Source organism: Lepisosteus oculatus, chromosome 5 (genome assembly GCF_040954835.1).
Source record: "Lepisosteus oculatus isolate fLepOcu1 chromosome 5, fLepOcu1.hap2, whole genome shotgun sequence".
Classification (NCBI taxonomy): Eukaryota; Metazoa; Chordata; class Actinopteri; order Semionotiformes; family Lepisosteidae; genus Lepisosteus; species Lepisosteus oculatus.
The window spans coordinates 49,059,358-49,087,077 of NC_090700.1; the positions used below are offsets into that span (position 1 = coordinate 49,059,358).

The following is a 27,720-nucleotide window of genomic DNA, read 5'->3' on the forward strand; positions in this document are numbered from 1 at the left end:
TTAAGGCTGAAATGTGTTTTCATGTGCTCCAAAATCTCTACTCTGATCTGAATTCCATGAAGCTCTAGTCCAGTGTGATTCTGTTTCATAGGCTTTACAAGTTTTTTACAATTACTTTTCACACATTACGTTGAACACCCTGAACACAAGACAGTATGTGTATCCTCAATATGTAAGAAAAAAATAAAATGTTATAATTTTTCTATTTACTAAAATATATTTTTTAAATACTACTTATTTTAAAAAGGTTATATAAGGTTTAATAGAAGTGGAAGCTTTATGAAGGCAGATCCACAATTTTTACTCATAGACATCTACTGACTGTTCCCAAGCGCAGCTCTGACATGACTTCTCAGCAGTGGCTGAGTCAATTTCCTGTCTGTCTTGAGTTGAATGGCTGAGGCATTTAATAGTATGTCTTGTAAGATCCCAAGGAAAACATTCACAGGAGTATTACTGCTTAATCTTGATCCCTCCATTTAGTAAAATTCCAGTCTATTAATGAGGCTGAAAATAATGTCTGTGTCTAGAAACACTCAAGCTGTGGTTGCATCACAGTATCTGTTGATCTGTTACACTGGACTGGTTATGCCAAATGTTCACTGGGCCATGCTAGTGTCTTTTTAGGGCTATATAAAGGCAACCTTCACTATACACGCTGTTGCAAAATATTACTTTTGTCATGTTATACACGTGTCAACAGCATGAATAACCTCTGAATCTAAAGCATCTTCTGAAGATGAAGAGTTAACAGGGTGAGATACAGAAATAATGCAAAAGACTCCAGATAAACCAATTCATGTGCATGTTTATAATTAACTCATACTGTAGATCTGTGAGAGTGATGGAGACAGTGAGTGCATTATTTCCCTGTTACACAGCGGTTTGTTCTTATCTTGTGTGAATAGACGGATTCAGTGGAGTTCAATGTGTGGGACATCGGAGGCCCTGCCAGCATGTCCACAGTCAATCAGTGTTTCTTTACGGACAAGGCTCTGTATGTAGTCATCTGGAACCTGGCTCTGGGGGAGGAGGCTGTGGCTAACCTGCAGTCCTGGTTATTAAATATTGAGGTAAGAAAAGAGGCCACTGCATCTCTCGGAGGAGCCTGTTTTTATTGGTGCTCTGTTCTTCATCCCGGGCCGTGTTCAGTGATCCTGAGGCAGTGACAGGGCTGTGACAGCTGCTGTAGTCTCTTGCAGTGGGATATAGTCTGCTGTTGTGGCTGGGAGGCTTGATGCAGCTTTGGCATGGCTTAGCTGGGGCTTTCTTTGATTTGTCTGTCATCTTCATTCCACAACATGCCCATACTGCACTGTGTCTCTTCTCGCTTAGTGCTTTTTGCATTTACCATACAGTATATCGGGTGTGACGCAGTGTTGATGACATGTGGTGTTACACCTGGTAACTGCTGTTCCCAAATGTTCCTCTGCATTCGGAGACATGGAGTCCTGTCTCTCGGACAAAGTTAGTTTTTTTAGGGAAAGTAATAGAAACATAGAATAGAAGTGCTAAAAAAAAAGTAATTTGAAAAAAAACAAACCAATTCGCCATGAGATTTCTATTAGAAATTGATACTGTGTCCTTAAAGAGCGCCAGTAGCCTTTTTGTCGTTTGTGAACAAGTTTCTCGCTCTGACTGGACAGGCCAGGGCACCCAGTGCTGCTGTGGTTGTGGTGGGCACCCACTTGGATCTCATCGACACTAAATTCCGCACGGAAAGGATCGCCACCCTACGCGCCTACATCCTGGCACTTTGCCGCTCTCCCTCTGGAGCCAGGGCAACAGGCTACCCTGACATCACCTGGAAACACCTCCAGTCAGTAATCTGCATTTATCTTATGATTGCCTGACTAGACAGTTCATTTAATGACAACTACAGCTATATCACAGTGCCTTGTCTCAGATTATAGTGTCACACTATAGCTACAGGCATGCTTTTTTCACCTTGTCATTCACTGTAGTGTACCTCCCATTATCTCATAGCTTGAAACTGCTGAAATTGCAAGTTTGCAAAAAAGAGATCAGTCAGCATTCTCTAAGAATAGATTATTAGGAGCCCTTCCCTGTAGGGGTCAGAATATGTGGGAAATAAAGTCTAGGCAGAAGTTTTGAACATGCCCCTCTTCTTTCCATTCTTTTGCAGTGAAGTGTCTTGTAAAAATCTGGAGGGTCTGGATGGCTTGCGAAGGCTGATATTTCACGTGGCTTGCTCCATGAAAGACATGACCAGCTCAGCAAGCTCCCAGAAGCTGGTAGGAAGGCTGGTGAGTGGATTGCGTGGGGCAATCCCCATGCCAGGTTACTGTGGTATTTCCAGGCAGTGCAGATTTCCCCTATTAACAAAGTTAACGTCAAATATCATACTGTTTAGGGGGGATCCTCACTCAGGCATTCAGTAATAACCCCTCGGATTGGGGCTTCATACCTTTGGCTCCTCAGCCAAGCACAGACACCCAATGTCTGAACCTGTGGCTGCTCTCGTATTGAGCAGGGTTACTATTGCACTTCAGCACTTTAATGCTGTTAATGGGGGGGGGGGTGTTAAGAAGATTTTCCTTCTTTTCTTTATTGTCCCAGATGGCAGGTACCAGACATAATACAAAATATAATACGTTTAATGCTTGTACCCATTTACAAATGAGAAACATACATCCGTTAGATGAGAAAAAAGAGAAAGTTAGCAGCTTAAGTAATCTTTACAATGTAGAAAAGAAAAAAAGGTTATCAGTGTGTGTGTGATAGATAAATAAGATGCATGCATGATGACATTTGTTGTCATGAAGCAGGTGTTAATAGCTGTGGGAATCAAAGATAAAGTTCTATTGCACATGATTTTGGGTAATCTCAATTGATGCCCATATGGAAGGAGCTCAAATTCTCTGTGCAAGGGACAATTTGTCCCCTTGTATTACTTCTTAGCTTATCTTGTCCTCTCTGATTGGAAAACTGATGGAAAAAATGTTGTCTTTTACACCAGCTCCTATTAAAAAATAAACACTGTTTATGAAAATTGAATGTCTGATCTAATGCTGAGGGCTCTTGTTCAATCCATCTCACTGATGCCCAGTGAATGAACCTGGTTTCTCTGCAGATCCCAAAAAGTTACCTCCTCCTCCAAGATGCTGTGATTACAGAGAGGCAGAGGAGGGACCTGGCTGACGAGGTGCAGTATCTGACGGACCTCCAGCTGGAAAACATCATAGAGCAGAATCCCGACAGCGACATCAAAGACTATGAGGATCTGCAAACTGGTGACTCCATTGTTTCTTCCCGAAACAGACTAGAGACACTTCTGTATGTCAGGCCAGTTCATATCCAGAGCAGGAGAAATTATACCATTAGTTGTTCATAATCAACATGAAGTGATACCAATAAAAACAGTACATTTCTAGTTCTTAATGTTCTGAATATGAGTTTGTGAAAATTACAGGATTATCATGCATAGGGTTATGATAAAAAGCTACCAAGGAACAGAACGTCATCCTGGAATTGCATTTGAAATTTTAATGTAATACATCTTTCTTCTGTAATGAAAACCACACCAGTGGGACTTAGATACAAATGGAAAATATGAAAATCAAATGAACAAATGTACCAGTAAAAGACAGCCATGGAAAGTGTAGACACATGTCCAGTTTGGAGGAATGTTAAATATCCCACATCTCTGCATTTGCTCTTTTAATATCAACATCCAGTTCTCATTGTTAACTTAGTCAGTTTCATAGAAAGCTGTTCAACATGTCAAACATGTGCTGTAAAAAGAGAACTGCACACTTCACCACGCTCCATTTAAATATGATGGGTTTTATCAAACAAAGTTTACTGTGTCACCAACAGGAGGTTAGAGAAACAGGAGCAGTGAATCTACTGTATACAAGCTGTGTGTTAAAGTCATAAACCACAGGTCTCCAAGCAGAAACAAACTGGATCAAAATGCAGGCCCGGTTGTTGTGCAAACACCTGTCTGGCACAGATTTAAGGCTGTGAATGTTAAATGTGGTGTAGTTAAACTGTTCCACACTGTGTCGTTGTGACAGCGATCAGCTACCTGATTGAGACGGGCAACTTGCTCCATTTCCCTGACACCAGTCACGGCCTGTGCAATCTCTACTTCCTGGATGCGGTGTGGCTGTCTGAGTGTCTGGAGAGGATCATCCACATTAAGAGTTCCAAGTCTGTGGCCAGGAACGGAGTGATCAAGGCTGAAGACCTCCGCATGCTGCTGGTGGGCACTGGCTTCACTGAGCAGTCCGAGGAGCAGTATTTCCAGTTTCTGGCCAAATTTGAAATTGCCCTTCCTGTTGCCAGTAACAGGTAAGTTTTGGGTATGCAAGGTTAAGTTGCACTTGCCAAAACGAATTCAGCAGCAGCTACAGTATATAAACAGCCACTCCAAAAGAAAGATTTTAATTAATGCATAGAACACTAATGACCAAGAGGGTATGATCCCGCCCCACTTGGGTAATAAAGATCACCTGGCCGTTATTGGAATGATTAAAACCCTTTTTTACAGTCTGCAACTCAGTGAAGTGTGAATGTTACGCTGCACTCCATTTAACTGGGATGAGTTTCATCACTGCAGTCCATCCACTTACGTTTCTGTGCGAGATGTTGCCCAGACAATGAGAATGAGGTGCGCAGCTTCAGCAATCAGCTGAAGAGATCAACGAAACTCATTTGGTAAGGCAGTCCACATCTGGAAGGCAGAAGCCCACTGCACTGGGCTAGAACCATCTCCACCATCTGATCGATGTAATCAGTTTCTGACTGAAGTGGCTGTAGCACAAGAAACTCAAGGAAGAAATAACTGATGTGTCAGCATAATGACTACCTCAACTGGATAGATGGATCTTTGCACTTGGAGGTTTTTCATTAGGAAACATGTTGACAGGCGATTAAAAAAAAAAATTGCCACCTTCTGTGGGTCATATGAGGTGTGTCAGAGAGTTGTTCATTCACTGAGGAAGGTTGCTCTGTCATTGACCTGACCTGATGGGAGAAAATGTGTGATGTCATGATGAATATTATCCTGACTGTTGTACTGGTGAGGAAGCAGAAGTGTGACAATGTCATTAAGAATGAATATGAGTAAGAATCTTAACATAAGAAAGCCCTTGGTGCAGTTCAAGGGCGATCTTACTGCTCAGCAATATGTTGCTGAAGTCCTACTGTATGTATATCCAACAGATTTTCTGTTCCTGCAAGCCCATCCAGTAGTGTCGAATTTCCACTGGGACAGTGCAGGACCACACAGTGGTAGTAGTACTGTGGCATAACTTCAAGAAAACAATTTTGAGGTCTTGCTGTGGCCGGCTTTTTCTGTTGATACGAGTCCAATAAAACATCTGTGGGTCAAACATGCCAAAGATATCAAAAGGCGGCAACCACAACAGGCCAACTTCCTCCAGCTGGCTGAAGCTGCTCAGGAAGATTGGTGGAACATCTCCCAACAGTCTGTCCAGAAGCTGAGCTAATTTCTTCTTCAGTCCTGCCAGTTAATGTTCTATGTAATTTTTAAAAGGGATTCACATTTCATATTGAATTCATATTATCATGGTTATTTGTATTTATAGACGGGTTCTTTGATTAATATCTGTGTTTAAAATGTTTCATTACAGTACATCCATTGAATGTTGTATTTTTTTGTACGTCGGTATATGTTGAGTACAGTATTGTATTTCTATTATGATTTGCTTTCAGATTTATGATTTGGTATGATATTGCAATATCAGCTGTACGAGTTTAATTACAAAAAGCACAAAGTCTGTTCAAACCAAATGAGTATGCCATGCATTATCTTGGGATTTGTCTATGAATGATGGGTGAATCGGTTGCTCAGTAGTTGTAGTCATCCATTCCATTATGAGTTTGATATGCCGAATCAATTACAATGATCTAAGATCTGAATCTCTTTTTCTGCGTAAATTAAAGGACAGAAATTGGACAATCTTAAGTATACTAGCTCTGGCACACCTCAGTACCAGCAACACCTGCCCAGGCAGATGTACAGTTGCATCCCACAGAGGTGCACTGGTAGGACATCAACTGATCTGAAGTTGGGCTGCCAGAGACTCTGCTTACACTGTTTCACGGTGTCTTGTAGTTACCTGCTACCTCATCTTCTGCCTCCCAAGCCCGGGTTGGATATCCACGGTCTTCGCCAGCAGACGACCAACACCATCCAGAGGCTCTTCAAAATGAGCTTTGTCCCGGCTGGATTTTGGGAACGCTTCATAGCCCGGATGTTAATTAGCCTTAATGAGATGGACGTCCAGGTACACAGGCTCTCTAGACAATGCAACAAGCAGGAGAAGTCCATGTTGGACAAAAATCAATCATGGACTGTTCATACTCTGAAGGTCTGCAAGAGACATGGTTACTAAAATTCCCCCTTAATGAGAATCCTGGGTAGTAAATCATATTAATGCTAATGAGAACAGCAGCTGTTTCTTAACCAGTCTGCATCCACGCATTCTTGATACATTTTTTATTAATATGAACCACAATAAAAATATGATGTAGGACAAAAAATGTAGCATCAGCATAATTGTAACCTACTCTGAATGGAAAAATAGTTTTTATTCTCCTGATGAGTTAGAAAATAAAGAGTACTCTAGTGCATTCGCTCAGGGAATCGCAGCTATTGAAATCGAAATGCAGCATTTCTGCTGGTGTCCTGCAGCAAAGAGCTCCTCTGGTGTTGCTCAGAAGCAGGTCTCCCAACAGGAATGTCTGAGATCCATTCACATGGGTTCACATCTTGATGTGGAAGGTGATTCTCATCTTTCATTTCAGTCGTTTGAAAACCGGAAGAACACAAAGACCCTGCGGAACAGGAGGACGAGCATTTACAGCTTTGCAGGGAATCAGCAGAGGAACCGATGTAGCACGTTTCGAGTCAGAAGAAGCCAAACTATCTACTGGAAGGAAGGACTGCTGGTTACATTTGACGGAGGCTACCTGAGGTGTATTTAACAACTTGGAACTAGTCTTAACTTATAAATGGGCAATGTGTGTTATTTTTTAGGAATGTACAATGCTGTAATCATTACAGTACATGTAAAACAGAGTACACAAAATAGTTGTGTATTGCTCATTAATTTTCAGTCTGTGATCGATGATCTAGTTTTTTTCTTAAGCTCAGGTAAACGTAAATAATAACAACAGTCATTTTTCTAAGACCGCCAGTTTAGGATCCTGGTCTCTTATGAACATGACATAAATACTCAGCGTATACAGTACTATGTATGTCCATCATTCACAGTTTTATTTGAAGAGAATTAATAGTAGAGTGAGGATGTTGCAGATTATGACATAATAATAATATATATTTCAGACATTTCAGCCACAAAGTGAGGTTCTTCGAGGTACAGTATATGTGCAGTGCCCCCATGCACAGACACTGTGCCACTGCACTGCATTTAATGTCCCATCCTATGTAGTTTGATTAAACTCTAAATCACCAAAATAAATAGTAACAAGATACATCAACTACTCCATTATGCAGTTTATTAGTGTTTCATTGTCTAGATAAAACCTGTAATTAATTTAAAGAGGTGGACATGTATAACTAGCCCATGGGGCAGCTCTATGAAGTCAACAGAAAAACAGAAGGGGGCTTTTTCATTCCACTGTTCTTTCTGAATGATTCAGTGTCTTAATTACAGGTGCTTCCTATAATGTGAGAGTGATCCGTTATATACCTCAGTCTTCTGGCATGGAACATTAAAAGTTGAGAGCGACGGGACTGAGTATCACGTGAACTGGAGGAAGCTGGAAAGCTGTATTTAGAAAGATGGAAACTGACTTAATCCCCTTGTGTAATTGCAGTTTACATCTTTATTTAATTGTTCTCACAGTGTTGAGTCATCGGATCTTAACTGGAAGAAGAAGAAAAGTGGAGGAATTAAAATAATCTGCCAGTCAGAAATGAGAGACTTCTCTGCCATGGCTTTCATCACTGACCATGTCAATTCTCTGATAGATCAGTGGTTTCCTGGTGAGCCTGTTCATAAGTTCTTCTTTCACTGGCTTCCTGTCAATCACTGTAATCACTGGGACAGTGAAAGCATCTTTTTATAAGAAATGCTGCGGCAGTGCAGCTCTGAATTGGGTTAATTGGGTTCAAATTATTTAGCATGCAAGTTTCAAGGAGCCCCAATAGCTTGGTGTACAACCTCATTGGTAAATAGTGAGCATGAGTTGGTTCGATACAACCCCTCGACTGGTGTTTTTAGGTTCAGCTCCCCTGTCTTGGTAGTAAACTAACGCACTTTATTTATCTACACCTGATCCCAGACCTAGTTTATAATGAAGTAATTGGAAATACTTTATTATGAAGCAAATATGGAGCAGTAGTGAGAATTTATACTGTATTTCTGCATATAGTATAAAGGCAATAGGGGCCTTTCACTTCTTTAAGAAGATTTGATAACTTGTCTTTAAGAGGGATCTGTGATTCTGCCCTTTGAGACCAATGCCACTTCCACTTTGTGATTAATAAACAAAACTGTTATTGCATCCTTACCTTTTAATCTCTTCAAAATGTACCAGTTGGGTGTAAATGGTTATAAGCGGGATAGTTGTTTGAACTACAGACTTGAGCAGTTTTCTGTGGGTTGTAGTTCTCCATGTCACGTCACTGTACGTGAATTGTGGAATTCAACTGAATTGTGTTTTCTGTATATGTTCTTACTGACGGTTGTTTTTTTTCCTTGCTAGCCTTGACGGCCAGTGAGAATGATGGCAGCATGCTCATAGAGCAGTACGCGCCCTGCCCCTCTTGTGCCACAGTGACCAGGGAAGAGGAAGAGCCTCCTGTGAAGGCCAAGAGCACGCATTACTTCAACATGGAGGACTGTGTGATCGCGGCAGTGGAGCAGGAGCACATCGCGTGTCCGAACCACCCCGCCCAGCCCGTGCCCCTGCAGGAGCTCGTCCCCGAGCTCTTCATGACCGACTTCCCTGCGCGGTACGACAGCCGTTCCTTCAGGGCAAAAACAAAACCAGTCACAGACGGGGAGACACATATAGGACACTATGAATTTGTGCATTTAACCAAAACGTATTTTTTCATTGTTTCTCATTTACTGAATTAATGTGACACATTTTGTACATGTACAGTATACAATAATTAATAATAATTGCTTACACTTACAGTACATAGTGCTTTCCTGGACACTCCACTCAAAGCGCTTTACAGGTAATGGGGACTCCCCTCCACCACCACCGGTGTGCAGCCCCGCCTGGATGATGCTCCAGTACGCTCATCACACACCAGCTATCAGTGGGGAGAAGAATAGAGCAATGAAGCCAATTCATAGATGGGGATAATAAATGATTACATTATAAATTGTTGGGAATTATAAAGTACTGTATATAAATTGCAAATTGTGTGATTTAGGTTCATCACTCTATTTTGTGCGCTGTTACTGGTCATCATACACAGGCTTAGGGTTAGCTTCCCCTAAAGCCTGAAGTGGTGAAGTGGTCTGACAGATTCATGGCAGAACATACCTTTTAGATGATCATCGTTTCTACCCGATATCTACTTTGTCTTCATTTTGTAAAGATACTTGTGTGTGGATGCAAGTGTTTTAAAAGACTGGAATGTAGGGAAAGATTCATAGTATACAGGTATGTCATTTTTCTTGGCTTCTTGTCTAAAAACTAAAATGCTGCATGTACCAAATATATAGAGTTCATTTCTAGAGCCTCACCAGTTTCTCAACACAGAGGACTATTAGGGAAAAGTGGAATGAACAAGGAGCTTTGAGAATAAGGAGCCCTTTTAAACCTACCATTACAGAGATATTATGTTTGGTCATTGTTGACGACAGTTTTTCAAAAATGGCATCTGATATAAACATTTTAATGTGCATTTAGATTGAGAAGTGATTCTTTAATATACAATTCTTGAACAAAACAAAGGCCATCTGTGCTGACATTAAGTGAAGCCTACTGTATTATGGCAGTTTGACAAGTGTTATTACTATCGTCCTGCAAAACTTTCAAAAGGGAAAGGTCAGGAATTTACTGTGACGGATTAAACAAAGACATTTATGCATTCTTACAAACAAACTATAATTCTTAGAAATGAAGAAAGAGTTGAGAACATAATTAACTCAGTTCTTCATATAAGTCAATGTTTTACATCAACAGCACAGTAAGGAACACTAATATATTTTTATAGTATTTTGTTGCTTTGTTTAATAAATGAGCACAAGTTTTAATGTATTTTCAGCTTGTTGCCTAGAAGAAAAGCATGTTTTATTTTAATAACAGATGGTGCCTAGAAGGAACATTTTTCAATTGTGTGGTTTGCAATATTTTTTTCTGCGCAATCAAGCAAAAACACATTGTGCTTTGTTCAGTTGTTGGGGGAAAAAAATATAGTGTTTCAAGGCAAAATAAACATCAGTAAACAGTCTGGGGAAGATTCCAAGTGGTTGAAAACTGAAACAAAAATCCAATTAATTATTAAACTAATAAAATGAACACATGATAAATGTACTGTATTGATTATTACTTAATTCCTTTGATTTTATTTTATTTTTTCTTCGATAAATGGTTGTGTGGTAATGTTTTCAATGTTAAGAAGGAAATCATTGCAATTCTAAGCTCCCCAATTGCCTAATTGGACAAACAATATAATTGGCCTCAGACTAACAATGGTGAAATTCGCAATTTACATAGTACTAGCATCTGTGTTTTGCATCATGTACAGTATGCCAAGCTTGTGTAATTTTATAATATTTGAGTTGTTGTTTGCTGTTCGAGGAGAGGAAGCACTGCACAGACCTTCAGAGTATTTAGCTTCACGCCCGAGTCGGTAATGGCAGGGGAATGGAGGTCACGAAGGGTCTTCAGAATGAGCGCTGTCTGGTTGGTCCGACTGTGACCTGGGCTGGTCTTTCGCTGCAGGCTGTTTCTGGAGAACAGCCACCTGGAGTACAGCGAGGAGGAACACAATGTCCTGGGCCAGGGCGGTAGTGGCACCATCATCTACAAAGCCAAATACAAGGGCCTGCCAGTCGCGGTGAAGCGCTTCCAGTTCAAGAAGTGCCGGCAGCAGTCACTGACCTCCAGCACAGGTGAGAGAACAAGACTCCTGTTGTGGTTCTCTCCTAACGAATTTGGGTATAAAGCTCTTGACATCAATGAAGCTTCTCTGGTCCACCCAGGCCATCACTGGGACAGAATGTTTTGTAGAGGTCAAAGGCAGGGTGGAACATATGGAACCAAACATTAACATTGGTCATGGTCAGCTAAACTATCAGGTGTTTATCATCTCACTCACATTTACCAGAACTGCTGCCTGGATCATGATGGATTGCAATTCTCCACCCTCTAGTTCTTCCATTCTGTTGTTCATACAGTAGATGTTGATGTTTCACGATACTCTATGAAACCATCCTTCTTTAATCATTAAATGTGGCGAATATCATTTCACCGCATGTGCAGCACAGTGACGCAGTGGTCAGCATTGCTGCCTTGCAGTGCTGGGGCCCTGGGTTCAATTGCGGACCTCAGGTGTTCTCTGTTATCTGTGTGGAGTTTGTATGTTCTCCCCGTGTTTGATTGGGTTTCCTCCAGGTGCTCCAGTTTCCTTCCACGGTCCAAAAACATACTGATAGGTTAACTGGCTTCTGGAAAAATTGGCCCTGCTCCGTGTGTCCGTGTGTCCCATCCATGGTGTACCCTGGCTCGTGCCCATTTCTTGCTGTTGCAGGCTCCGGCTCCGGCTCCCATGCAGCTCTAAATTAGATAAAGCTGGAAAAATATGGATGAATGGATTTCACGGCATTTTGAGCTGGATTTAATTTTCAAGTAAATTGCTTTGGTTTTTGGTAATAGCATTTTATGTTAACCTTATCTTTTGATTTCCTTTTCCCCCCTAGGGCATCCAGTCATTAATTTTCCTATTTTCTGCTAAGTGTTATCTGCAGCATGTCAATGACAGTGAGCTGCAGATATGAACTGTATCTAAAGGCTACAAAAAAGTGCACCGCAATCAAAATCTTTAGTCAGCATTTTCAGCATGGAGAGGTCTGCAGTTTTGTGGACATAAATATGTTATTGCAGTTTTCTCCACATGTTTAATGTTGCTCATAAAATTTTCCAAGCATCTTTTTGCAATGACCTTAGTTATGAAAGTGTGATGCAAGTTCTTTTCCCTGTAGTCTGTAGTACAGTAGGTGGTTCTGAAGTCATATTAATATGGAAAGCTTTGTGGAACATGGTTGTAAATAATGACAGAAAACAGGATATCAAAGTGTGGTAAATAATTGCTAGTGTATTGTTTTTAACCGTTACTGTATTTTTTTTAGATTAGCACATCCTACACATTAACCATGGCAACATTCTTTTGCCTGTATACTCTTTCCCTTGTGGCTGTAAACAGTAAGCAAACTATAAAGTCATCTTTGTATCTACAAAACTCCAAAAAAAAAAAAACACTGGCCAAAGTAACATTTATAGTTGCAGACAAAAGCGATTGTTTTAAAGTACCATCTCTAATATAACCCCAGAGAGACACCTGTCCTTTTATCTAGCAGATTAATAGTAGGATGCAGCAGACCTTGTTTAAGTGGAAGGTGTAGAAAAGAGAGCAGTGTCTGCTTGAGGCTTTTTCACTCCCCCTCTGACATCTTAGACCACATACGGAGTGGGGCCTCATCTCACCTGCCTGAAATTCCCAAGGTGTACTGCTGTACCTGACATTTGCACACTATCCACACTGTGTGTTGTCGTGCAGCTTCTATTGGAAGATGGTCTTTGTCTCTCTTCAGTTGAAGAGCATGGTGCTTTCCTTGAAAAGTCACAGAAGTAGTATAAGTAGTATACAGTATGATGTTAATCTTTGGGTTGCTTTAATATTTTCTCGCCAGCTGGTGAGTTTGTCTTTTCTGACCACACTCAATAATTGTTATCTTATTGCAAATTTGTCGTGAAAGTGATGTAAGTAAGTCTGTTTGTTCCGGAACAAAATATGGTTACATTTCTCAGATACATTTCTGCTTTCCTTATTGCATTTTTATGTGCACCAGTAGCATGTTCCAAAAATCATCTGGCAGTCCTGCGGAACATGAAGACAATCAAAATTAACCCTGTATTAGATTCACTTTTGGGAAAATGAACAGCACAAGCACTCGTATTGTGCCGCGTGCTTACAGGCTGAATTCTATAAAAATGCTTAACACTTTAGATTAGAGGATGCCGATTGCATGAGACGTAAGGTCTTACTTATTTGCTGGGGGTTAGTTAATAACTTTTGCATTAGTCTTGCAATTTGGCATGAAATGAAAAACAAGCTCAATTGGAAGAAAAGCAGCTGTTGGTCCTGCAGTGTTTCGGTCTCTTGGCCATCTGTAACTAGTGACATCTAGAAGGATTGCAGTTATTTGGCAAAAGCTGGAGCCATCTCGCACTGTGTCTTCTGGGGGTAGGGATCAAAGTGACAGCACACACAAAATGAGCCTTTTGCACCTGAAAGAAACCAGTGTCTTATTTTTATTATTTTGTATTTTTTGTCAACGCTTATTTTTTGGCCTGATTTGGGTTAGAACTGCAAGATGTAAAAAGCCTTATGATTTACTGGAAAACAATGGCATTCTTTTGATACAGCTCAACAGTAACTTAATGCTGCTTTAACTGCGTTTATTGCAGCTCTGTATGACCTCTGCACAGTATGGGGAAAGCACCATATTTTTAATGAGTTTTTTTTTCATTAAGTTTGCTTGAATTATAAATCTGAGCCACATAAGTGTTATTTACGGTTTTATTTTACAGTTTTTAAGTGTATGTTTTTAGTAAGAAATATTATAACTTCTTAACTGTTAGAGCTGGATCACGGAATATTCATTCAGGCCTCCTTTTACGTTTTCCTGGACTCAAGCAGACAATGTTGCATGAGGATTTTGTATCAAGGTTAATGCCAATGCTGATTTTTCTAGCTAAAACTTGTATTTGTTGTTTGAATAAAACAATGGGTGACTTAAAAAGCATACACTGGAATTGGTTGAGGTTGAGGATCCAGTATTTTGCTATTGGACGGCCCTCCTGTGTTTTAGTGTTTTAGATTTGCCCGCAGTTGCAGTTCCAGAAGTTAAAAAAGGATATGGATCTTCACGCCCTCCATAAGCGCGAATCCTTTTCCGATTCCAGACACCATGGTTAAACACCTGCAGTCCATGGATGCCCTGCGGAACTTTTCCGAGTTCCGGCAGGAAGCCAGCATGCTCCACTCCCTGCAGCACCCCTGCATCGTCTCTCTGATTGGCATCAGCATCCACCCCCTCTGCTTCGCACTACAGCTGGCCCCCATGGGCAGCCTCAACACAGTGCTGGAGGAGCACTCGAAGGGTGAGTGCCCAGTTCCCACCCGGACGCGCTGCTGTCTGCTTCTTCCCTGTTCCCAAGGAGACCGTGCAGCCAGAGTGACACTTCATTTTTTAGCCATACAAGTTTTAAACAGTAATTACAAGGTCTAAACATATATTAATTAAATCTAGACGGCTCTGTGGCGTTAGGTGGTCAGTCATTTCGAAGCTTAACGAAGCTAGACTAAGGGGTGAATTATGACTCGGCAGCTTCAGCTGTCAGGTAGGACCTCTGTTTTGTGTCTTATCTGCAAAGCACGTCGGGAGAAAATGAGGAACGTCCAGAGGGTGGCACACAGTGAGTTCATGGTAGAGATGGAACTTCAGCCCTTTACTTAAAAAAACTTGGTAACTCCTAGCTTACATACTGTACAGTATATGTTTATGGCTTTTTTTGAAAGCTAAATTAAATGTCTCATTTAAATTTACTATGCACTTTACACCTAATCTAAGATGAATTAGGCACAAAAAATGCCAGTCAGAAACTAATCATGATGCTGTACAATGATAATCTGGATTGCCTCATTTACAAAATCTTTTCTGTTCTTTTTAGCAGGAGTTCAGTTTTTGCCATTGGGTCACATGCTGACTTATAGAGTAGCCTATCAGATTGCTGCAGGGCTGGCCTATCTGCACAGGAAGAACATCATCTTTTGTGACTTGAAATCCGACAACATCCTAGTCTGGTCCTTGGAAGTCTCAGACCCAGTGAACATCAAGCTCTCGGACTATGGCATCTCCCGGCAGTCATTTCACGAGGGGGCACTGGGGGTAGAAGGGACGCCAGGCTACCAGGCCCCAGAAATCAGGCCTGGCATCGTCTATGATGAGAAGGTACTTGTTTCACTTCCTTAGGGTGTTGTGTAAATGGCAGACAGGTGTCGAAATATTAGACTGAACAATCACACGAAACAGTTCTATTAATTCTTCTGCAGCAGAAATGTGCTTTTAACATAGGTGAGCCTGATCTCTTAAAGGATTGTAACCCATTGTTAAAGGATTGTGGCCCATTCTCAGGAAGCAACGTTCAGCTTGGTATTTGTGACTTTACTTATCGGTAAACAAAATTAAAAGCCTTCAGATAATTTTAATTATTAAACAGCCTTGTAAGAGACAATCTGGATTTTCTTATATTTAATCTGCAAAAAGGAAAGTGTGTGGCGTGTTGTATCTGTGGTTTTTATCTCCAGAATATATAACTTTAGTGAAATTATCTGGTGTTAAAGTGGATCTCTCTTCTCCAGAGAGTGTGATGCTCAGCATCTAATTTTCGTCAAGATTTATATCTCCCTAATCCTAGTGGCTCTGCAGAGAAATGCTCAAAGGAGAATTAATGGACCAATGAAGCCCTTGTGTCAAGATGTTGATAAAAAGCAGTGGTATGCCTATTGACATTCTCAGTTTCAGTTCCATGATTGGATCTTTTTCCTTTGTAAGAGATCAGAAATGAAATCCCTTCAGGAGTATGTAGGAATGTCTCACACAAGGCAGGTTTGTTAAAATTATGGATACCCTGTGTATTTAGAACATTTAAACTATATAATTGACTCATTTAAACCTACCTTTCTGCCAATTATGTCCACCTACATTTGGTTTATTTGTGGTGTGTCTTTTATTTGTGTGTTTTGCCGTAAAATAGCAAGCTGAAATGCTATACCAATACCAAAAACACAACAAAATACCAAATCATCATAAATTAAACAGGTTCTTTAATTTGAATTTTTAAGTTTAGAATTGGGAATGGCTGGTTCTGTACAGTGGTGTCATCATGATGGTAGTTGTACTGTACTGTAGTTGATTTGGAAATAAAGTGTTATCACAAACTCCCAGTAGCTGTGGTGGTTTAATTGCAGTGTGGGTTATCAGCCATTATTTGGAAGAACATTAGGGCTTTGGAAGACTTTGCAGACGGCTTTAATAACATAAACAGCCTGCCCGTTACTATAGTTATAGTCTTCCATAAGCCTTTCATAGCCACAGTGCATTTCTATATTCCATGCTTGACCAGATAATCTTTATACCTTAACACTACATTTGATGTAACTGTATTCCTGTTGTGGGTAATGGCTATGAAAATCTAGATCCTGACAGATTAATGCTTGTTCTGACCAGGTGGACATGTTCTCTTATGGCATGGTGCTGTATGAGCTGCTGTCTGGGCTCAGGCCTGTGCTGGGACAGCACCAGCTTCAGATTGCCAAGAAGCTGTCCAAGGGTGTCCGGCCTGTGCTGGGGACCCCAGAGGAGGTGCAGTTCCACTGTCTGCAGACACTCATGTTAGAATGCTGGGACACCAAGCCGGAGAAGGTGGGTCTCTGCATGGGTTTATCTTGTCATTGGTAGTTGGGTGTCAGAAATACAACACTCTCCATGGAAACGAACCTGTTTGTCCTGTTTGTAAAGTAGTTCAGCAGTCATCGGCCGGGTATCGGTAAATCTTTACATTACATAGCATTTGGATTTTCTCTAAAACCAGTCTGAGGACAAAGCATAATTCAAACTATTGTACAGCCTGAAATAACTGAAGGAATAACTAAAATTAGTGATGCAGACCAGAATGCTTTCGGTAATCAGGTTGCGCTGTATCCAGGAGCTGAGCTCCCATGAATAAATTCATACTTCAGCAGTGTTGTGCAACTCTGGAAGGCCTCATTGTGACAGAACTGCAAACATACCGTCCTGGTCCACTGGTGTTTGAATGTGTGCTCTGTTCCTGTCTTGTGTGCAGCGTCCCACGGCAATGGCTCTGCTCAGGCTGATGCAGGAGCCCAGCTTCCCCTGCTTTAAGTACCTTCTGCCCTGTGGGAAGCACAGCCAGCTCTTCCTCTCCAGCGAGCAGGGGCACCCCGCTGTGTTCTGGGACATCGACCAAGACGAAAGGTTTGGACTGTTGAAAAAAATCAACAAGATCTATCAGAAGCTCTTGCGGTTTCTTAAGCTCTTCATACTTTGACATGGGGAGTGCTTAAGAAACAGTAGCAGTGTCTGAGAGATAATGTGGCTGCCCATATGGGCTACTAGAGATTGTTATTCTTTCTAATTACTACGTTTCCCCCACACCAACCAACAAGGAAATACCTAGATGTTTTTGTCCATGCTTATGTTTCGAGGTTGTTCACTTGTCTTTAATTTCTAATAGATAACTTTTGTTTATACACGAGGGAGCATAAAAGTCTTTGTGTGTACATAATTCCTTTACTTCCCTCAGAAAGGAAAACATCAATGCAAATTTGCCGCAATAAAATAACAGCTGCTATAATTGTAAATAATATAATGGTAAAGTACAAGAAAGGGTGTTTGATCCCGCATGCTTTTGTGAGAGCCACTTATTACCTGGTTGATATCTCTCTTTTATTAAAAAAGCTGTATAAAACCTCTGTACATCTATGTAGCATGGACAGTACCTTTTTCCAAAAAGGTAGAAGTGAAGGGATTTTAAAAATTGTGATAAATTAATGATGCTTAAAAAGGGCTATGGAAATACAGGATAAGCCTTCTAACACAGTTTCTGGAGGAGGAGGAGCTGCTTTGCTGGTGTTAATTGCTGTTTGTGATTGAATACCACGGAAATATGGGGTTCCAGGGTAATGCCAGCACTGCACAATCTGAGCTTTATCTCCTGAATCAGTTGTTGCTGATTTTTGCTTGCCCATAAGCCTTCCCCAACACAAACAAGGCCACTCACGGAGACACTCTCAGGCCTCCTCATTGATATGAGTAACAGATGTGCGCTTTCAGTGGTGAGCGGCACCCACATCTCTCGGTAACCCACCTGCACGCATTGCGGTTCTGCACTGCAAAGCTGGCTCATCGAGACTGTCCCTGTGGACAGGTGAGAAATCGAAATGAGCCAGGCTGAGCTGATGTGAAAATATCTTCAGCGTAAACTCCCCGCTTGGGTAAATGGTCTCAGAAAGCTGTCTAAGTACTTTATACAGAGCGGTAGGCCCGAGTAAACGGTGTGAAGGGGGCACTCTGCAGGTTTGAAACGTAGCTCATTCGTCGGGATTTGTCTTGCAGGAATTACACTGTGGTGAATGTCGACAAAGGTCAGGTCGAAGTAAGGAGAATGGCCTGCCCTGGAATGAAGATCAGCTGTCAAATGAAAGTAGAAAACACTCTCTGGACTGCAACCGAGGTACACTGGAAGTCTCGTTGTTGTCCTTGAGAAAAGTGTGTACTGAGGGGCACATTGCAATTTTTTTAACCTGTTTTTAAATGGGAATGGAAAAGGTCATCTTAACGAAGCATGCCATCAATATGCTTGCCTGAATTTAACACTTCAAAATTCTCCACGGCTTAAAACAAATCGTTGTAGACCAAAAAGTGACTGATTGGAACCAATCTGCTGAATTCGGTCTATCTTTGTGACACGTGAAAGTTGTCTTTATTGCTTTGAGAGAATGTCATTGTCTCCTGCGCACAGTTGTGTTTTCTCAGGTTCTGATTTTAATCTGTCCTTTTTCTTCCCCCCAAGGACCAGAATATTTATATTTACAGTTTGAAGGATATGTGTCCACTGAATAACCCCCAGCAACATTTCTTCTGTCCTGCCGTGGTCACCTGTTTGTTTATAGTGCCAGCGCGGAAAGAGGTAAGCCATAGCAACGGGGTTTGCAATGATCTGGAAAGTTTCCCAAGCAGTGGCGGCAGTCCTGGCAGAGTGCTCCTAACTGCTGTGACTCGTTGGTGACCTGAGAACTTGCAGAGCCGTCAGTGCGCGAGGCTCCGTTCCTCCAGTCTGCAGTAGCTGTTCTGTAGGGGGCTGTGGAGGGTGTGAGACAGGAGCTCGTTGATGGGTCCTCATTCTGACTGGGAAGTACAGGAGTCAAACAACTGTTTATCTCCAATTCTCCAATATCTCCAACTGTTTATCTCCAAAACAAAAAGAAAATTGTGCAACCCAGCATTAAGAATCTAATTTGTATTTTGTACTTATGTCATTCCTTGGCTTATGTCACTGTGTTACATGCTACACCTTTACAGTTGAGCACATTTCATTTAACATGTGAAGGTATTTTAACCACAGTGGGAATGTAATGTTTTTGTCCCATACAGTCCCTTTAATAACCCTGAGGGGTGACTCCTCCCTTTCCCTTTGCCTCAGGTTTTGTTAATTATAAAGCAGACTGGCTTTTCCAGGTGTTGGCTACAGTTCACGATAGAAACAGGCTGCCTCTTGGTGTTGACACAAAATACTCTACAATCAGGTTTTTAATTTGCTACTAATTATGTTTTAGGACAAAACTTTGATGTTTTAGGACTTCTTAACCATGGCCGTCTTTAGCTGTTTTGTGGTAAACCTGGTGCTTCTTAACTCTTCTGGACACGGCCCAATTAACCACAATACCTCACTATTGAGTGAAAACTGAACACAAAGGTATAGTTCAGATAAAAATAAATAATTCATCTTTTGTAATCCTCTTGTGTTGTTCTTAAATTTGTGAATTTTAGAATGAAAAAAAATCTAAAGATCTGTTTTCCATAAAACAATACTGTGTTCTGGCCATGGAATAAAGTGTACAAACTAGATACATATTTTATTAAGAGTGCTATTTAAAACCTTAACATGATTATATCAAGGCTTTCGAGCCCAGGACCTGGAATGTCAGTGTGTCTTATCTGTTTTCATTCCAACTTGGCCATTAAGATCCTAAATCAGTTCTCTAGTGGCTAATTGGACCACGTTGACAGCTTCTTTTAGCTCTATAAGTACTGGTTCTTTAAAGACACCTAGAAAAATCCAGGTGCACCAGCCATCCAGGACCAGGACTGGACAACTCTGACTTAAGAGGGCTAAGACAATTGTGAGTACTGTGCATAACGCTTATGTTTGCCTGGACAAGACAAAAGTAAAGTAATAAGCCTAATGGCCTTGCCTCTTGCAGAACTGAGTTAAAGAAGAGTTAAAATGTGTCAGTGAGTTGCAGGAGCAGTATTGCACATTTCCTGTCCTTTCCAGGAACAGTAGAGAATCCAGATTATATGGTTGAACTCTATAATAACATACTGGCAACCAATGTCAGCTCTATAGTCCCAGAAAAACATTATCTGTATCCAATACACACTGTTCCCCTTGCTATACAGATCAGCTCTGTTCTATGGATGCATATTGTTACTTGTTTAACTTTGCCTAGGTTTCTCACAGCCCTCCCAGAGCTGGGTTATAAAATTTGATTCCCCGCTTGTCTGTTAGGAATAAAGAGATAAGGTCGAGATGGAGACTGTTTCCTGACTCCCTGTCCGTTGGCAACAAAAATCATCAATGCATCTCTGAGCTACAGAGTTGGGCCCTTAGAACTTAAAATTACTGGTGTCAGACCTGTCTTAAGAAATATGAACCAGGCTACTAATAACTCGATCATTAATTAATGGCCTATGCCAAACTTGCCTGTGGCAATTAAAGAACCATCTCCTCTTAAGCAAACTTTACGAATCTCTACGCTCTCATTTTAAATTGCTTTATGGCACCAAAACAGCCCTTGTCAAGATTTTTATTGATGTCTTAATAGCTTCAGACTCAGGGGCTCTTTTTTATTGTTTTTTCTACTGGATGTCTCTACTGCTTTCAGTAATGTGAACCATTATAGTTGTCTTGCTCAGCTGGGGGGCCTACTTGGCATTACCTGTATTGGCTTTAGTTTGTGTTAACTTATACCTTAATTAGGCTTGAGCTCCTCCATAATGGGACCACTTCTGTTCAGTAAACAGTTCTTCCACGTGGCCAGATTGGACATCATAGTGTGAATTTCCATCTTTACAGTGATGGAATTTCAATTTTACTTGAAAATCAAATCTGACAGGAAACTGGATGTCTCCTTGTAGTGTATAGCTGAGCTAGTTAATTTCTTATCCAAGTAAGCAGTTGTAAGACAGAGGCTGCGTTCTTAGGTTTTCCACATCACCTGTAAAAGTCCAGTTGTGTGAGTATGGCTGTTAAAAGAAGTGCCATCAAGATGTGTTTCTTTGGATCAATTCTCATTGTATTTCTTATCTCCTTATACAGTATGTTACACTTATCGCTGTTCACCATAGCCTTCTGATACCAGTATTTTGTTGATCCTCTCAGTAAGAATTTGAACTATGGGCAATAGGACTCCAATCTATTATGCACCCTGACTGTGAAAACTCAAAACTTTTTATAAAATTAGGACTTTTTTAGGTCTAATTTCAAGTCTTAACTTAAAACTCAAAAGCTTTTTTTAAAAACGAAACTGAACTCCTATAGTTATATATGTGATATCGGCTGTCTTAGCAGTTCCAGTCTGAGCTCTATATGCCTGTTGCTGAAAGAAGCTCAGTTCATAGGGTTTTCTAGCATAGATCATTTACTACCCACCACAGTTGTATGAAATACAAGAGACATTTATTGGTTTGTAATTAATGCAATAATTTGTGTTAATTGCATAATTTGTGAAATAACCTACCGTTAAGCTTGTTGACAAGATCTGCTTTGTATGCATCATTGGTAAGAAGTGATTTTAAACACAACATTTTGTTCACTTCTCCTAGATAGAACTATTGTCATCAAAATCAGAAGTTGAGACAATGTTCTCCTTTTTCTGTCTTGCCGGTCCACCGAGCACCGTTCTCACCTAACTGGTGAGGCTGGTTTTTATCCCCGTGAAGCAGGAAAACTGCTGCTCCTAAAGCCCTATTTAAAGAGGAAAACAAACCATCTAACAAACCAAAGTCCCCTGATGTCAAATGGTGACGAATTTGTAATACAAGTTAACGCATAGCCAGGGCATGTTACTGATGTACAGTATTTTATCTGATTTGTTTGTATTTGTGTGGTTGTTTAGATGCTTTTGTACAAAGCTTTTCTACTGTTTACATTCATAAAATCTAATTTGATTCATAGAACAAAATGACTGCGATTAAAATATCGTTAACTTTAAAAGGCTAGTACGTTTTTCGGAAATCATGTGGAAATTGGGCTGATTGGTTCAGAACAACCTTGACTTTCATTGATAAGGGCATTCCCAATCACCCAGTGAACATGTGCTGTTTTTTCTACTTTTTCTGATTCTACTGTAACTCTAGTCGAGAAGGAAATCTAGTCTTGATCATGTTTTAATTCCATTACTACCATTAGACATGCTTTGATTTTTATCTTTTTTGCAAGTAAGATTTTCTTAAGCTGTTTAAGTCAATATAGATTGTCTCGTCTCAACAATGTTTTAAACAAGCATTGAGGATTCTTTGAAGTTTTAGATGAAATAGCCAAGGGCAATCGAACATGCTAAACAGGTTTCATAAGGTTGTGAATATCGACCTTACTCATTGTAAAGAAAAAATGTTACAGCTTACAGGCACCTGTTATATTTTGAATTTTACATCATCTAACCAAGCCAAACCAAAAATTAACCTCCAATAGCTTGTGAAAAAACATTTAATCATTTAATTATTGACAAAAATCTGCATCTTGTTAAATTGTTCTGTTACACTGTTCAGTGTTATTTCTAGTTCTTTGGTACCAATAAAACAACATCATTTTAATTATTTTGTATACATTTCAATATGCTTTACTAATCATGAAACTATGAGAGAGTCTCCATATATAAACATGCAAAATAGTTTGCAGTATACCACGGTACATATCACAGTACATGCATGTATACCGCTGTATATTGAGGTACGTTTTCCAGACGCGGGACCCAACCCTACAACTTCGTCTCTTTGTCAAATTGAATTTATTGTTTTTAAATTTATTATTTTGAAAGTTCATCAATTGATCATTTTCAAGTGATTTTGAAAGAATTAATAAGAAACCTGGAAGATCAGCTGGGTTGTGATCCTTGAAGATATGCGTTTCATAGTCCTTGACAAGACATGTCCCACATTCTTGCCGCCCCTGTTTCATGTCCAATCCTTGCCTGAGAGCTGAAGCACCTATAAAGCATGATCTTGTTTCTGTCTTTCTTGCTCTAGTCTCTCCCGTTGGTCTTTGTGGGCATGGCGGATGGGCTTATTGCTGTGTACACGCTGATTAACGACGTACCCCATGATGGCGAGTCCTACCTGTGTTCCCACACTCTCAACAGATCCGTCTTCAGCATTGCAGACGAAGATCCGAGGCAGAGGCCCTACCCTGTGAAGGCCATGTTACTGGCTAATAGTGGCACTGAGGTCTGGTATACCAATGGCCCTGGCATCCTCATCATCGACTGTTTGACCCTCCAGGCAGTTAACCGCCTGGATCCCTATACCTACCCCTCTACAATAGTGTCAATGGCATCTAATTCAGGCTGCTGGGGAGAAGAGGCCGCCTGGTGTTTGGATGACCATACGAACACTTTGCTCATGTACCACGCCGCGAGCTACCAGCTCTGCGCGCGGTACTTCTGTGGAGACCGCAACCCCCTCCGGGACATGTTCGTAGTCCAGCAGCCTGCTGGGGCGGTCTCTCCATCGCCCCCCACCCCGGAGAAGAGCTCTGAGCACAGCAGCCCCGGAGAGGTGACAATAATGTACAGCGAGGAGACGGGGACTCAGATCATCATGCACCAGGACTCCCTGACGGACTACTGCTCCATGTCCTCCGCGTCCTCCGAGCAGCTGTGTCAGATGGACCGGTCCAGCTCGGGGGTGCTGAGCTCTCTGGCCAGCTCCTGCAGCATGCCTTTCTCCACGGACTGCGAGGACTCCGACAGAGCGCAGGAGCTGCCCGTTGACCCCACCTCCCCCGAGACCTTTGAGGCTCTCTTGGAGAGCGAAACCCCGGAGCATCTGCAGGCTGTGAGAGTCCTTGCAGTGAGAAACACCTTGTGGATCCCCAGGTGAGATATTTATGCGCGCTCATCAACATGCTCCATTCTGGTCATTGCAATCCCTCGGTTTGCGGGGAGGGGTTAGCCACCACTCTCAGTGCCCACAAAAGCGAAGGCTGGGAGGGATTTCCAAACCTATTTTCAGATTTGATTGCTTACACTTACAGTATATAGCACTTTTCAAGTCACTTTACTCAAAGCACTTTACAGGTAATGGGGGATGTGACAGCACTCATAGTGCTCCAGTAAGCTCAGCACACACCAGCTATCAGTGGGGAGGAGAACAGAGTGATGAAGCCAGTTCAGAGAGGGGGATTATTAGGAGGCCATGATTGGTAAAGACCAATCCAGGTACTGACCAGGTTACACCTGCTTAGCTTCAGTGTGTGGCCAGTTGTGAGCTGCAGGTTGATATAGCTGCTGGCAGATTCATGGTTATTTTTATGTATCTGGAATTACATAGTGTAGCAGAGTTAGTTTAGGACTAACTAAACTTAATCGTAAGACAATCAGTTTTCAGATCTGTGTGAAAAGCATACTACATGGTAAATGACATTCTCATATGTGTATTATTAATAATTATGTCAAAGGAAAATTAAAATGGTAAACAATTTTATCTTGTGGATCTTGGACCATAGGTCTGGGTCTTATCAGACTTTTAAAACAGTTTAAAATCATTTTAAGCTTTTTGATTTCATTATTTGAAATAGCTATTACATTTTCAAAGTAAGTAGCTATGCTGAAACATGCCTGTGCAGACGTAGTCGGGAGGGCACAGCTTATGGCCTATGTGGGACTGAGAGACTGCTGTCTTGCAGGCGTGGTGGGGAAGTGATGGTCATCAAGCTGGAGAAGCAGGCAGAGGTCCAGAGAGGCAGGGTGATCGCAGTACTGAGGGCCCCAACTCTGCCTGAGCACGGGTGAGTTTGGAGCTGCTCCAATTGTTACGCATTATGACATCCCAATTGCCAACACAACTTCACAAGAAACAGTCACAATTTATTTTTACTCAGGAAATTGTTACTTGGTGTTCATACTCCATTTTGTTGGTTTTTGGTTTAAATTAGGTTTTGAAAGGTTTTGAAGTTTCGAAGACTTCATGCTCCTGTTAAAATTCATAGTCATTCTGCCTTCGATGTGTCCTGTATACTGTCCATCACAAATCATCATTTACAATGGCGTGATGTTTGGATCAATTCAGCTCCTCCTTACTTGCAGTTAAGCTCTCAAATATGGAAAAAATAGACATTAAGCTGCTGATTCAGCTTCAGTAAGGCACACAGAGATCATTCATCATGTAGTTAATGGTTTGGGTGACTCTGTAATTATTTCTTTAAAAGTTCTACCAGCTGTTTCACTATAAAAAGGACTTTTGTTCAAAGTTCAGGTTTAAGAGCAGGCGTTTCACACCATTATGCAGTAAACAGTACATTTCCATTAATAAGCCCACATGGTATTATCCACCTGTGTCGCAGGTCAAGAAAGTTTTTGATGTATTAAAATTGAATTTGGTGGTTATTGCATAAATCATTTCTAAAAAGAACATACATCCCTAAAGTCTACAGGAGTCTGTGTCTTCTGAATTTGTAAGAGCAATTTGACACCAGTACTTATGTTATGGTCATTAATCAGAGGTCTTCAAACACCCTTATCTTTCACTTGACATGCAAAACACTAATAATGGGACAGCCACAGAAAGTTAATGAAAATCCAGATTTACATTTCAGCTTAAAACTGAGGAGTTCCATTCTTTTATGTGATCTTATTGAGTAACCTGGTAAAGTGCCTCTTGAGACATGTGTTCTGGAATTGCATCATGTCCTAGCATAGTACAGTCCAAAAGGAAACTTGAGTATGTTCCAGTTGTAATTTCAACAATCTGACCTCAGAAGGTGTTTAGTAAAAGACAGAATGTGTGCAACTACCTTGTCTTTAATTGAAAACAAAAAGCAAATACTGTTAATAACATTTGTTACACATAAATGCTATTAGGGCAGCAGCTCTGCTGCTGTGTACTGTGTGATCCATTTACAAAATAACAGGCTCAAAACATTAAAATGCTAAGCAGGCTGAACCGGTATGTTTTCCTACTGGTTTGTACAGTCGAACTAATAAACAGTGTGATTGTAAAGCCAGTGCCCTCTGAAGGAAATGCTTCTCCATGCTGCCTCCGTGTTTCTAGGAAGAGGCGCTACATGTTAATTTCTTGTTTAGAAAAAAAGTGAAAGTGAGTAAAATGCCCCCTGTCTTTCCCCAGGGTGCTGATGGAAGCGGCTGTGGTTGCAAAGGACACTGTTGTGTGCGGCTTTCGAAATGAAAACATGGAGTGGTGCCTGGCTGTCTGGAGGGGCTGGAGAGGCAGGGAGTTTGAAATCTTCTACCAGTCCTATGAGGAGCTGGGCCGGCTGGAGAACAGCATGAGAAAAAGAAGGTAGCTCTTGTGCGGCGCAGAATCGGAGCTCTGTGAGCGACACGCTTGGGGGAATAGAGACTGACAGGCCTCCCTGTTCCTACCGGGGGGCAAGCACGCTTTGACATCAGCACCAGAGAGCGGGGGGAAGCTCGCTTGGAGCTCTTCTCCTTATCCTGAGCTTCAGCTGCCTGCTCCCTGTCAAAGCCACATGTGTACCTGTGCAGGCAGTCAGGTGTGGATGGCAGCTCTTCAAGTAGGATGTCTGTTACTTGCATGACATGTGATCTTTTTCAACACATTTAACTAGTATCCCCGGATCCCTGTGGAAGGGACTACAGGAGACCAAATGCATACAAACTGAACTTTTTTTTTTCCAACCAGAAGAAGGTCAAGAAGACCAGTACTGAATAAATAAAATTGCATGAAAGTTTCTACATGGCCATCAAAAATAAACTAGGGAACATGCGGCTCCTACAAGTAGCAAGGACTAACCTAAAGATTAAAAAGGTTTCCAAATCTATATCCTTAATATAAGCTATAAGCTATGAATTGCAGCCTGGGAAAGGGGTTAAATGATTGTTTCTTAAATGTGCAATGGTAGAAAGCATTTATTTTCTAAATTAAAAAGAGTATTAAAAAGCTCTGCCATGCAGATACAGTTCTAGATGCCAGTTGTTGCGGAACAATGCCTGATAATATGTATCCAGCTAAAGATTCGTGGAGTGTATAATGTAATGTACTTGTATATTATGATATGGTTGGGAATACTACCTGCATGTGTAAATAAAACTACAATGCACTGTTTGTGTGATTGATCGAATCATCTGAAATCATTTTTTGTCACAGTAAATATTTTTTTTCAAAGAGCCAGATAGAAATCAAAGTTTTGCTTCTTGCAATGTGTGATCCTGCAATTACAAAAATGTCATGTTAATACAGTGCTCAACTGTGGTGCTTCTGTCTACACCTCTAAAACTGGCAGCGCTATATCCAATAATAAATAGCCGCTGCATTTAACTGCATTAAATTAAGCGCCTGAAGCTCATATAATTGTACCTTTTCCATTTGGTCCACATCATGGTTTATAAAGCTGGAGTGCATAAACAGAAACTGGTGTCAGAAGGGACTCAATTAACTCACCTATCTTTCT

General features: G+C 41.0%; 1 protein-coding gene across 5 annotated transcripts in view; it reads left to right on the plus strand.

The window, feature by feature from the left end:
- lrrk1 (leucine-rich repeat kinase 1) overlaps positions 1–27,438 on the plus strand; it is a 49,625-nt gene extending 22,187 nt beyond the window's left edge. For 4 of the 5 annotated variants that reach the window (XM_015343331.2, XM_015343328.2, XM_015343330.2 and 1 more), the window contains 19 exons: positions 909–1,073; positions 1,647–1,819; positions 2,147–2,267; positions 3,095–3,254; positions 4,041–4,317; positions 6,107–6,278; positions 6,799–6,968; positions 7,863–8,002; positions 8,725–8,974; positions 10,927–11,096; positions 14,170–14,367; positions 14,938–15,218; positions 16,497–16,691; positions 17,113–17,264; positions 18,405–18,522; positions 18,862–18,978; positions 23,319–24,166; positions 24,976–25,077; positions 26,415–27,438. In XM_015343331.2, coding sequence (XP_015198817.2) covers positions 909–1,073; positions 1,647–1,819; positions 2,147–2,267; positions 3,095–3,254; positions 4,041–4,317; positions 6,107–6,278; positions 6,799–6,968; positions 7,863–8,002; positions 8,725–8,974; positions 10,927–11,096; positions 14,170–14,367; positions 14,938–15,218; positions 16,497–16,691; positions 17,113–17,264; positions 18,405–18,522; positions 18,862–18,978; positions 23,319–24,166; positions 24,976–25,077; positions 26,415–26,592 — 3,987 coding nt within the window. In that variant the 3' untranslated portion in view covers positions 26,593–27,438. The remainder of the gene's footprint in view (positions 1–908; positions 1,074–1,646; positions 1,820–2,146; positions 2,268–3,094; positions 3,255–4,040; positions 4,318–6,106; positions 6,279–6,798; positions 6,969–7,862; positions 8,003–8,724; positions 8,975–10,926; positions 11,097–14,169; positions 14,368–14,937; positions 15,219–16,496; positions 16,692–17,112; positions 17,265–18,404; positions 18,523–18,861; positions 18,979–23,318; positions 24,167–24,975; positions 25,078–26,414) is intronic. The other variant, XM_015343332.2, reaches the window with a different exon arrangement.
- The last annotated feature ends 282 nt before the right edge of the window (positions 27,439–27,720 follow it).